Genomic DNA, 12244 nt, shown 5'->3' on the forward strand with positions numbered 1-12244 from the left:
GCCCTGAACAATGGTAAGCCAACACCAGAGTCTGCCGCCTACACAAACCAAAGAAGATAGCATGGACAGCACACTCATTTTTGTGTAGGGTCTCATCACAGCCAGCTGCAACAAGCTGCTTTAGCCACACACAGAGACACAGACAGCAACTGCAGCCAACAGCCCCCTCCATCCCCAAATCCTTCCAGAGCTGTAAGTAGCAGACTATAGATCAAGGCTGAATGAAAGGAAGACGGTGCCCAGCAGACTGCAGAGTTCCTGCCTGCCCTTTCAGCCTGGGAAGGCTGATGCCAAGAGTGCTCTCCTGAGAAGAAAAGAGTCAAGATCATCTGAAGAAGATGACTGCTGTTTTTAATCAACCAGTGAAGAGGGCCCAGACACTCCTGTTTGGGAGAAGAGCACTCTGGGGAGTGGGCCCAGTCCCAGTTGTTTGGGGTGCGTGCCCAGGTTAATGAGCTATCTCCACATGGAAGAGTGCCCATTTTTGGAAAGAGGGCACAGCAACCCAAGAGCAAAAAAAAAATTACCAAGAAGAATGTAGAGAGCTGGGTGGCACTGAGGAGCTGAATACAGGCACAGGAGAAGTGAACGGACAGAGGAAAGCAGGAACATTTGAGTCTAGCTGCAGTTCTTGGGCAGACGATAGACACCTCCGGAGTAGATGAGCTGCTGGTCCCGGACCTTTTTCTGGAGGAAGCCCTGCAGCTCTTGTATATCAATTTCTGTAACCACCGGGCCTGTCATCACAAACATCTTCAGCATGCTGTGAATCCTCTCCAACGACAGACTCTCTAGGTTGGTCAGCATTGCTTGGATGTACGTCCAAAACAACTGCAAAGGTGGACACACAGGCAACAGTAAATCACAGTCATCCTCAACACAGGAAGAAGAGGAGTGCTTTGACATCCTGTATTCCAAAGGCATAATACAACTGTGATGGACAGTAAGTTCTGCTCTCAGCTATGAAAGTCTGGCCTTTAAACAGGAAGTACTTGAGATCAGCATCAGGTATTAGGATACACAGCTAGAAAGCAGGATTTGGCCTGCAGTACGTGCATGACCCTCAGTGGACGAACACAGGTAGAACACTTAAGTGTTTCACACTGGCTCCATACACACAACATGACAGATCAGAGTAGGAAAAGCACTGGAAGTGTCTAGGAACCACACACAGAAGACAAAGGTCCTGCTGTCAGGACTGTGTAAGSTTTTTTGGCAGTCTATTTCTTAAAAAACGTTGTTTGGATGAATCCAAATTAGTTATGATTATTTTCAAATATGAATTCTAAAGTCTCAGACGTTCTTATTTACTTGAACAACGGTGTTCAGAGATGCCCAAATGGTTGCCTGGCTCAGCAGCTGGACGCTTTCTGAAAAGAAGACTCCCTTCCAATATCTGCTCCAGTAATTATTAATCAAAAGAAATTCACCTCAAAAAAGCTCTCAAGCTGGCCTTAGTCACTGCACTGTACAGTGCAAATCAAATCCACCACCTGAATCAGACAGACTATGGCATCTGAATGTGGTTTCTTCTGAATTTGAAGTTAGCCTCCTAACAGCTGGGTAGCAGCACCACCATCTTCACTTTCTGAACATATCCAACTCCCTTGAAAGTTTAACCCCTTTCCTAATATTAAAAATATAATCAAATCAAACATTAATCCACAAAACATTTTTCCAGAATTTTAAAGATGAAACTCAATCCTGAAAAAGCCTGAAATCGCTCTCCCTTTCCCAAAACCAAAACCAAAACCACTCGCTTTTTGCACTGGTCTGCTGATTTCACAAGCACCCAAAGACACACAAGACAGGTACCTGCAGCTCTTCCTCTTTCTGGTCAGCCTGTGACGCCATGGCAGAGTCCCCCTCCTCATCACTGTCTATCAGAACCACCTTCTCTACTTGGTCTTTCTGCTCCTCCTCAATCACAGTGAACGTGCCTTGGGGCTCTTCACGCAGGACGCCTTGCTGCAGCCACAGGGTCATCTTGCGCTTTAGCGACGTCACAGGCACCTTGAGCACTTCACTCAGCTCAGTCAGTGTCCACGTACCTGCGGAGACCACAGATGCCRTGTGGAAAGTGGCAGTCAGCTCTTGGCCACAGTCCTTTGCTATACCTCAGTCTATGAGTGCCCAAACATTAAAAGCAGGGAAGAGTAAAGGACACCAGCCCTCCCCACAGCATGACAGGATTTAATAAGAGGACATGGAAGGCAGGTGAGCCACTGCCAGGAGCAGGCAGTTATATGTAGTGACTGCCTTAAAGCAAACTGGGGGCTCACCTGTGGCCTTCTGGGTCCGGTCCCCTAGGAGAGCTGGAGACCTGGCTAACTTCTGTGATAGATCCAAGTACATGAACTGGGTCTTGCTCCCCTTGCCAGGACTCTCCAGGCCTACTGCCAGCTGAGCAATGTGGCTTTCCCACCCATCCACAGGAAGCACATGAATGCAGCTGATATGCTAGGCCTCTGCCACATCACTCACTCTTGGTCTGGAAGTGCAGGATGATGGCAGCATGCACAGGAGAGACAGACAAGGAGAGGGTGCGATCTGCCAGCTCCACGTCCAAGTTCACCAATCCCAGGTGGTACTTCCAGTTCAGGGTCCTCATGGCCTGCAAAAGCAGGAAGCAGCCACTCACACAGCAGATCCCCTAACAGGAATCTCCAAGTTCTGCATTTCTGCAAATATCTCTGCCATCAGGGCCAGATATCAGCTGCTCTCTGCCTTCATCTCTGCCAGACAGAAGCTGCTCTCCTCCTCATGAGGACAGAATTACTTACTTTTGTAGGTTGAGGATGGTGTCAAGTGCCAGAGAGTTAAACAACAACAAAATCACCCCCCAAAAACATACATCCTGAGGCTGCTGTGTACCTCTCCTAGCCAGTTTCCTGCAGGCACAGATATCAGGTGGCATCCACATATGGCATACAGGTATAGCACGAGAAGAGACAGGATCTAGAGCTATACACTTGCCAGTCTGATGGAATGTACCATCTGATGTATAACAACAAGTTCAAGAAAGAATATGCAATAAACAAGCCTGAAGTGGGGTCAGAAAACAAGCAGGAGGAACAGCAGTACGAGACCCCAAATTGTATTCCAATCAGTTGCAAAGAACCATCTATGTGTACACACAGATACTATGCTGACATGACTAAATGCAAGTTATGCACGATCCAGTGGTGTGCGCTGCACTCCACCAGATAAGCAGCAACAAGATGAGAAAGCCAAGACCACAGCTCTGGAAGTGACTTATCTCTCCTTGACTTCCAGGCAAATGTTCCAGCAGCCTAAGATGCTCCTTTTATGAGCCCATTCTGTATGCAGAATGGGCTTGTTAGGTACATCTCCACTCCTGCGTATGTGTCTCTTCCATCTTCCCATGCTATTTATAAAGACATGGATTCAAGTCCTGGTCAGAGATAGTCAAAGTGACCAAAAATGCTTGCAATGTTCACCTGACTCCAGTCTTTAATATTGAATCTCCTGGAACAGGCTTGAAAGGAGATCATTAAAGAGCCTCTTTTCAAGAAGATAAACAGGAGAGAAGAGTGATAGAATGCTGGAAAAAAGAGGTTCAAGGGGGACAGCATGTCACTTGGGCTCCTATAGGACTTAGATGTTTAAGCCTAAGGACTTGTATCTCAGCATCCACATAAACTTTTTACCTGATGGAGTGCAGAGCACACCACTGGATCATGGATAGCTCACTTCTATCTCAGTATCCATGTAACTAATAAACACTGGTATATTTTAGAAAACTCTCTATTACTACTGTTACACAGGCACCCCTAAAGACATAAATCCTCCTTTTAGCAATAGCAAAGTTAGTGTGGCTTCTAACCCTGATTCAGAGCTGAAGGACTTTGGCATTCCACCTAACAGTACAGCCATATTAACAGCTAAGCTTTAAAGGACGTTAAAGGGAACTTTGTAAAGGCCATGCAAAAACATGCTGTATAGTGGAGTATGAACAGCAAGAACTTGTTTTAAGGAAGGTTAAGGCTGCCTCACCTTTAATTTCTCATACTTTTTGGAATAGGCTTCCATGGCTTCCTTGACTTGCTCTGGAAGCTCTAGCTTCTCCTCTTTCAGTGGTGGCCAGAACTCACTTGATAGGATTACAGCAACGAGACTGAATGGTGGCCTCTCCTCCTCTGGGAGCTTTTCTTCCTCATCACGAATGTTGGCATTAATGCGCCGTGAATCAGCCATATCCTAAGAAAGGTAGAGGAAGCTAAAGAGGCTCCTTCTCTTCCAGAAGAGTACTGAGCCTTAGTAAAGAAGCTTAAACACGGTATGTCTCACACGTCTCCAGAGGATGATGGAGACTAATGGAAACCATTAGTGTCCTCTAGTCCTCCCACGTCCTCTAGTGAGGAAGTGGGCTACTCAATGTGGGGAAGGGTGTATGGCTTTAATACCAGCTTACACTGGAGTCCCTCCAGACTGATGACTTCTTCTCACAGTGCCCTAAGTGAACCAAATTCCAGAATCCCTCCCTAGAGGAGATGGAAAGCCCAGTTCTACTGCCAGAATAGTGTACTTGCAGTGTACTGGCAAGAGAGACAACAGAACCAGAGCAACCGTCACCCAGAGTCAATAACCCAATGCACAAGACTTAAAGATATGATTTTGAATGCAGTTCTGCCTGTCATAAATCAAGCCCCATGCTTGGGAGAGAAAAGACTATCCCGCAAGCCTCTTACCTCAGATACTTCCTGATAGGCTCACAGGTGACTTCCAGGATAACCATGGATCAAGCTCCCGCAAGGCCTTGATGGCCTGGAAACCTCCCTTCTCTATAGGAATGACCCTTTCTAGGTCATTCCTATAGGATGTTCCCCTTCCCCATTGATTCAAGAGCCCAGACAATCAATAGCTGAATAACAAAAAAGTTACTTTTAACATGACTTCACAATAGTGCATTTGAGCTTCACCAAATCGCAGCTTCAGCAGCTCCACATTGCGGATTTCCCTGAAAAGAGAAAGAAAAGATCAGACACTGGTCCCTCAGACACACTAGTCTGGCCTCCACCCTTCTCAACTGGGCCAAGAAAGGCACTCCTTGATACAGAGGTCCTCTTGCAACTAACACGCCTTGTAGGGCTTTTTATCTGAAGAGGATCACTCCCAGAATCTACATGAGGAACACTGAATTCCTCTGTAGGCCAGGGTCTTTTTGAAGGCCATCACATCCCCTTCATTTGGTGTACCATGGCACTTGACCCTCTCCCCATCCCTCTTGACAGCAAAGTACAATCCCAGCATTTGGTAAGCCATTCACTTGAGAAGGCTCATCAGAGATGTAGCTTTCACCAACTGCATTTCAGGGACAGGAAAACCATTACAACTGTTGAATCAAGAGACATAGCTGGGGTAGAGCTGAAGTCCCTGATGCTTCACCCCTTCTTTCTACCCTGACACTTTCTGCCGAGCCTAAGTAGCCCCTGTATGTGTCAGAACCACCAGAAGAGATGGGATGGAGCTCAGAGGCTGTCAGTGCCTTCAGTTTCCAACCTGCTGCCCTACTAGTGCAAGTCAAGGGCATGACTGAACAGGGAGATGTCAGCCAAGAGGCGAGCCCATGAAATTCCAAGTTCTTACCTAGAACAACAGAGGAGATGGCCAAAGACAGTCCTGATTCCAGAAATAGCCTTTCATAGGACTGAGTCTGTAGCATACTTTTAACAGGTGGTTCTACCTTGAAAGCCCTAGGGTTTGGCATAAAATCCTCACCTCTCAGCACTGTAGTTGAATTGATGTAGCAGCCGGTCAGCAAGAAGTGTGCGGTATTCATTGATAAACAGATCCTTGCTTCCATAGATGCTCACCAGCAGGCTGATGATGTCTGACGACCGACGCTTGGAATTTGATTTCCCTAGTGAAAGAAAGCAGACAACAGTATAAGATTAACAGAGAGCCGCCCCAGCCCAGCTCTGCTCTGAAGGACTACCAGAAAAGCTGCTCAAGACCACAGAGAGCAAGGAGCAGTGGCCTGCAGGACTTTTGATCTTGGCATCAAACCTGGATCAGCATCAACAGGGTCAGGAACCCAGTCTCCTGGTTCTGAGATGTCATCGTCACTCTCCTGGCCATTCTCTAGTGTCACTGGGTCAGCTTTTGAGAGTTCATTTGCAAGATCACCAGAGCCCTCGGCATCCCCTGTGAGACCAGCCACAATCTGCCGTACTGTGTCTTCCCGGGTCCTGTCAAAAGGCAAGATAAGCAGAGCAAATGAAAGGAAGGGGAGAGCAGAGGAATGGAAAAGACTGTCCCGCAAGCCTCTTACCTCAGATACTTCCTGATGGGCTCACAGGCGACTTCCAGGATAACCATGGAGGGATCAAGCTCCCGCAAGGCCTTGATGGCCGAGATATACAGGGTAATGATGTCAGACGTGTTGACTCCTACAACAGATGGGTAGAGGTAGTCAGTGTCCCTGAGCACATACTAACTGCATGAATGCGGGAAAGACTGTTCCAGGCTCTCTGTTAGATCTAAGGAGACGAAAGCAAAGGTTTCGCTGCCACACTGCCCTAGCCAAAGGTAGCAATTAGGTCCACGTGACTGAGAAACAAACTGCAATGACAAACACAGGCTCAAAGACTATCACAAACCAGCTTAGCCCACACTGACCATCAGAAGTTTAGAATGCACACAGCAGAGGAGCTTTTACCTACCTGGACCAAAGCTAAATTCTAGCTCAGTTCCTCACTGTACTGCAAAAAGGAGGCAACAAGAGGTTGGGATGTACATGTGTTACTACTACCCACGAACACGCCAACATGGAGAGCACAAGATGCACAGAACCTGACTGCCTCTCATTCAAGTGCATGAAATGAGATGATGGCTCCCAGCAGATCCCCGTTCATGCCTAGATTCCTTACAACTCAATCACATGTGACATATGCAGAGATCTAAAACCCACCAGGATGTAGAAGTCGCATTTCCAGAGCACTTTTCAGGGAGCTGAGCAACTGCTGCCTCTGATTAGTCCTTTCCAGGCAGAACTTGAGGTCCTCCACAGCAGGTTTTGATTCTGGGAAGTCTATAGACCAAACAGTGATTAGAAATAGTGACATGTCCCATGAGGAGGCAAGAGGAAACAGAGGAGCACATTGGTAGGGGAAGACAGATCAACAGTTCAAGCCAAGCCCAAGAGCGAATGAACATGGAATGGGTCATCCCTACCTCGAATAATGCTGAAGAGCTCTTCAATGCGCATGCTGGCGTAGATGCGGTAGAAGAATCTTTGGACATGGCACCTCCAACGTTTCAAGGTGTTGCTAGCTTCTGCAGTGGAGTGAGCCAAGGGACTATCTTGCAGAAAAACTCTGCTGAGCCAGCCAATCACTTTCTCAATCCACTACGTAAGGAGAGGAACAATACAGGGATGGTGAACACTACAACTGGAGGCACAGCCATGTCCCACACTTACCCATCACCAGGCAGTTACCACAGCAAACTAAAATGAGCAGCTAGCCAAGAACAGGACTACGTCCAGCTGTGATCCAAATTTAACCTGGCCTGGGTTAGAAAAAGCCTCAAAGGGGAAGTTAAGACAATAAATTAGAACAGCTGAACCTCTAGACCTTTAACTGAAGTTAAGATACAGACTAGGGAGCGATGTATGACAAAATAAGGGGTGACAGAGGACTGCATTTCTCCATCTCTTAAAATTCATCCATGGCTTTGGTGTCACTTTATCAGTAACAATGTTCTCCTCCAGAAAGAAGGTTTCTCCCTGAGGGTCAGTGGTTCTGCTAATGCAGGGTCAGCAGCACAGCTCACCTCACTTTCTGGCTGATCTGAGAAACGTTTTGCCCTCAGCTGCTATACCCTAAGTATCTGCCTGTTGATGGAAGAGTAGGGCATTCCCTGGGACTTCATGCCAGACTGGCCCCAAACTGTGAAGCCTGCAGATATTGAACTCAGCTGGTCACCGTTCTCTCTAATGTCAAACCTGAGCGCAAGAGTACACTTCTGGAGCTCAGAGCCTCTGCACAAACAACTGAGTACATTCAAACACTTGACAACATCAGAATATGAACAGAAGAGCAAGTCATCTCAAAGACTCACAGACATATGCCAACCAACCAAACTCAGGTACCTGGCACCAAGACCTCAAATACGAAGTTAGTCACTTACATATAAAAATCCTACAGATTAATCTTCTGATGCTCTCTGATCAATTTTTTATATGATTTAGCTTTCTACAGAAAAATGTATGATTGACATATTTCAAATACACTCAGCTACAATACCCAAATATTAGAGAAACATTTTTCTCTATTTCCCCTTTAAAGTGGCATATATAGCACTAAAATTAGAGTAGGATTTGAGTATTAATAGCTACTAGATGTTAGTATTTTTGGATAACCAAATTTGGATAGTTTGAAACCAAAAGAGTAAGTCCATATCTGTTTTGTTATTGTTAATTTTCATCATCTACATTATTAAGGAAACACCAAAAACTAAAGGAACACACATGTTTTGATAGTAACTATACGGCAAGACAAGCCTTATAACTGTACAACACCTGGGCGTCAGTTTTGGGCAAAACTAAGAAAAGCTGATAAAGAATTATTAAAGAACAGAAAAGCATAGGACTATAATTGATATAAAACAACTCAGTTTTAAAGAATACAAGAATTATCAAACAAACTCATTTTTCCCCTTCCATGAGCTTATTTTCTCTGAGTGCTGCTATTATAGCTTGATTATCAACTACAAACTGCTTCAACACATCTGAAAAGGTGGTTTGCTGTTGGCATCTGTACTTTTAGCAAGCTGTTCCTCAGTCCTCTCATATTTTAGCTTATCGGACTTCTGCCTTAAAAAAAGGAAAAAAAATAATTTTCTCAATTTGGATACCACTTCCACTTTTTTAAAAAATTGTTTTTAATTCTGAAATCCTCCAATATCCTGCAGCTTACAATGCTAGTCTTTCTTCCAAGGAGCCAGGGGACCTTTTACAATGTCTGACAAGTAGAATGCATTTGCATTTGTTCTGGTGCCCTTAATATGCCTTTAAGTAATCTCTAGGTCATCTGAAAGCACTTTATACTAGGTCCAATAATGAAAGTCTTGCATCAGCAGTGATTTTCTTGCCTTTAATTCCCTTTAAATACTGTGCTTGCAGATGACATGAAAAATGACAGCATAGGAAACAAAACAAGGAAACTAGGACAACCATACAGAGCAGTCTGGTTTGCTCAGTAACCAGACTTCACGCATTGTTGTTCAGAACAGGCAAGTGCAAGGTCATGCACCAAGGAACAAGGAATGCAGAGCAAGCTGGCAGCATGGAGACTGTATCCGGGAAAAGCAATAACCCTGAAAAGAAGCTTAAGTTCATGCTGGGTAAATAACTCAACATCAACTCAGTATTAGCTGGCAGCAAAAAAACTAAGTGCTGGATAGGTGCAAGGAAGGATTTTAATTTTGCATATAGCTCACTAGCAAGAGCGGCACCAGAATATCACCTTCCATTCTCACTTGCTATTTTAAAGGCATGCTGAAAAATTGGAAATAGAACAGGCAACAGCTACTCAAATTCAAATTACAGGTCCACCTATACAGCAGGAGGGCCCTCTATAGGCCAGATGAAACTATTACAACAGAAATTCCTTCATTAATATGGATATAACCAGGTGAAATGTAATGGCCTATTATGTATGGGTCAGAGTAAGCCTTCCCCTCTGGCATTAAATCAAAAGGGTGAGTTTTAACCACCTCTTCTGCCAGTAATGGTGGAAGTCACATTCACAGGCACGTTCAGGTAGAAATTACTTTCAACTTATGCAGCAACAGAAACAGCTGCACATCTCCAAAGGAAGAGAGAGCTCTTGCCACCGGCACACCTTACCTCCTGGAACTCATTCAAGAAAGAGCGCTCGTATTCGCCCCTGCATCTTTGCTCCATCCTTTCCTCTATCATTCTGTGCAAGATCGTTGTAACAGCACCGGCACTCACTCTCTCCAGCAAATTCAACCGGCGGCTGCAGACAGAGAAAGTGATCTCATTAAGAGTAGCCAGAAGCAAAGGCATAAGCAAAAAAAGGATACTGTCCTATCTAACGACTATCCTACTCCCTGTATGGTAAACAGATGCAAGCGAGGCTCTGAAACGCTCTAACAGCCTGCCTAAAGGCTCTGCATATATAGTACATTACTGCCACCCCATCTTCCCCAGAAATTGTATTTTCTGATCATCAAAAGTTTTTTCACTTAGAATATGTTTTCTTCTTTGCAAACAGAAGGCAAGAGGCAGATATTCCTCAGTGGAAGAGAAAGATATTCTCACATCCAGCGAAAGGAACTTTCTGTCAAAGGATCAGTTCTGGTTCAATTACCAGTTATTAGTGCAGAAACCGTGTGGGAGGTTTGCTAGCCAGTACTATGATACAGCCCGACCTCATGCACAACTCCTCTAGTTTTGAAATATATAGAAAACTTGCTGCTGCTCTCCTATCTGGACCATAGGTTTGTTCTGTGTGACAGGCTCCACCCCAYAACATACGTACAGAATGTCATTGAGCTGCTGGAACTGCTCCATGGCTTTGGGGCACCAGCACTCCTCTCTCTTACTGCTGCAGCCTGCACACAACGGGCTCTCTCCTCCACTCTCCTCTGTATCACTTTCCTGTTCATTTTCACTCATGCTGCTCTCACTCTCATTCATTCCATCTTCTCCTTTTTTCCACTGCCGCATGTATATCCTGAAAGTGCGGCTATAGAATTGCTGGATCATCTCCTGGAAAGACTTTGTAGTGGAGAAAAAAAGAATGGCTTTGAACATGGTGTAGACCTTCTCTTGCAGCATTTGAGCGCCTGTCCCCAGAAGCAAGCCTGCTTTGGTCCATTTCTCCAGAAGTTCCAGACTGTTCAGGTAGGGGTCCAGGCGGCACTTGAGAAGACAAAACGCATCCAGAAGAAGCAAGGAGCACTGAGGTTCCTCAGCTGTATTTTCATATTGGCCAATGCAGTTCCAGAACTCAGGAGCTATATTTGCCTGAAGGTCTGTCTGTAACACTTCGATGAACCATTCTTCTATAACCGAGTGCAAGTCATAACACCGCAGCACTTCAAGGGCTGCCCGCAGGTCATCATCCTTTAGCGGCCCCACAGAATCAGATCTAGACGCTGCCTAGAAATCAAAGGGGATACCAAGTTAAACACACATAAAGACTTGCTAAAGAGCATTTGAGGCAGAAGACATTGCTTATCCCAGAGAACAGGGACCAAGCACAGATGGTCTCTGCTGTTAAACAACAACTGGCAAATCGTGTTCCTCTGTGGAGACCTGCTGGGCTCTTAACCCACTGATAAAAGGCAAAYGGCCATCTCACAAGCCTAATATCCTAAAACTGGCAATTGCTGTCCSTGGTGGTAGTTGCCACAGGACCCACAAGCTGTTTGGGACACACTGCTAGAAAAAGGCATTGCTCTGCTGCGTTGCTCTGTTGATGGAAGTGCCACGTGCCGCTGCAGACCATCCATTCCCAAGAGACACAAGACTCCAAGGCAAGACTTTCCTCATTTCCACGGGGAGCAATCGGGAAACAGAGCCACAGCAYAGACGGAAGCAGCAGCACATCTTTTTGGCTCTGGTGTTTGTGCCTGCCACAGCTCTTGTCACAGCAGCAAACTGCAGCCGGGTGGGGGTTCGGATTAGCCAGCGTGCCCAGAGCCCCGAGGGCGGCTGCAGTGCTGGGGTGTGGGGTCTGCAGAGAGAGGCACGTCCTCCCACCTGGGACCTCTGCACCCCTGTGCCCCACAGGCTGTCCTGGGGGGACCCCTTGGACGCCCCACAGCCTACCCCCATGGGGGGGGGGTCCTGGACCCCCCCTGCTAGCTATAGCCTGCTGGAGGGGACATCTCAAACCCCCACAGCCCACCCCCACAGGGGGGGTTCCTGGACCTCGGCTAGCCCCAGCATGCTGTGGGGGACATCTCAGATCCCTGCACCCCACAACCTGTCCCCACGGGGGGCCCTGGGCCTCTGCTCCCCATAGCCCACCGTYGCAGGGACGCCGGAGCTCTGCGCCCCACAGCCTGTGCTGAGGGGGAGGGAGGAGAACGCCTCAGCCCCTCGCAGCCCGCCCACACGAGGGCCCTTGGGCCCCCACTCCGCACAGCCCGTCGCTGGAGGGAGCCTCTCGGCCCCCCGCACCCCGCAGAGGCCGAGCCGGGCCGCGCCGCGGTGGTTTGGCCAAAGCTGTGCTGCGCTGCAGGA

General features: G+C 46.9%; 1 protein-coding gene across 1 annotated transcript; it reads right to left on the minus strand.

Annotated features, from left to right (window-relative positions):
- Positions 1–330: 330 nt before the first annotated feature.
- Positions 331–11833, minus strand: ANAPC2 (anaphase promoting complex subunit 2). The gene is made up of 13 exons (XM_085320076.1): positions 11828–11833; positions 10533–11155; positions 9875–10007; positions 7198–7372; positions 6935–7054; positions 6296–6413; positions 6031–6212; positions 5743–5884; positions 4906–4981; positions 4018–4221; positions 2485–2614; positions 1816–2051; positions 331–831 (listed from the first exon to the last, which is right to left on the minus strand). The coding sequence occupies exons 1-13, from the start codon at positions 11831–11833 to the stop codon at positions 619–621; spliced, it is 2358 nt and encodes a 785-aa protein (XP_085176202.1). The 3' UTR covers positions 331–618.
- Positions 11834–12244: the final 411 nt, after the last annotated feature.

Source organism: Rhea americana, unplaced genomic scaffold (assembly GCF_003343005.1).
Source record: "Rhea americana isolate MKP2758 unplaced genomic scaffold, rheAme1 scaffold_61, whole genome shotgun sequence".
Taxonomy (NCBI): domain Eukaryota; kingdom Metazoa; phylum Chordata; class Aves; order Rheiformes; family Rheidae; genus Rhea; species Rhea americana.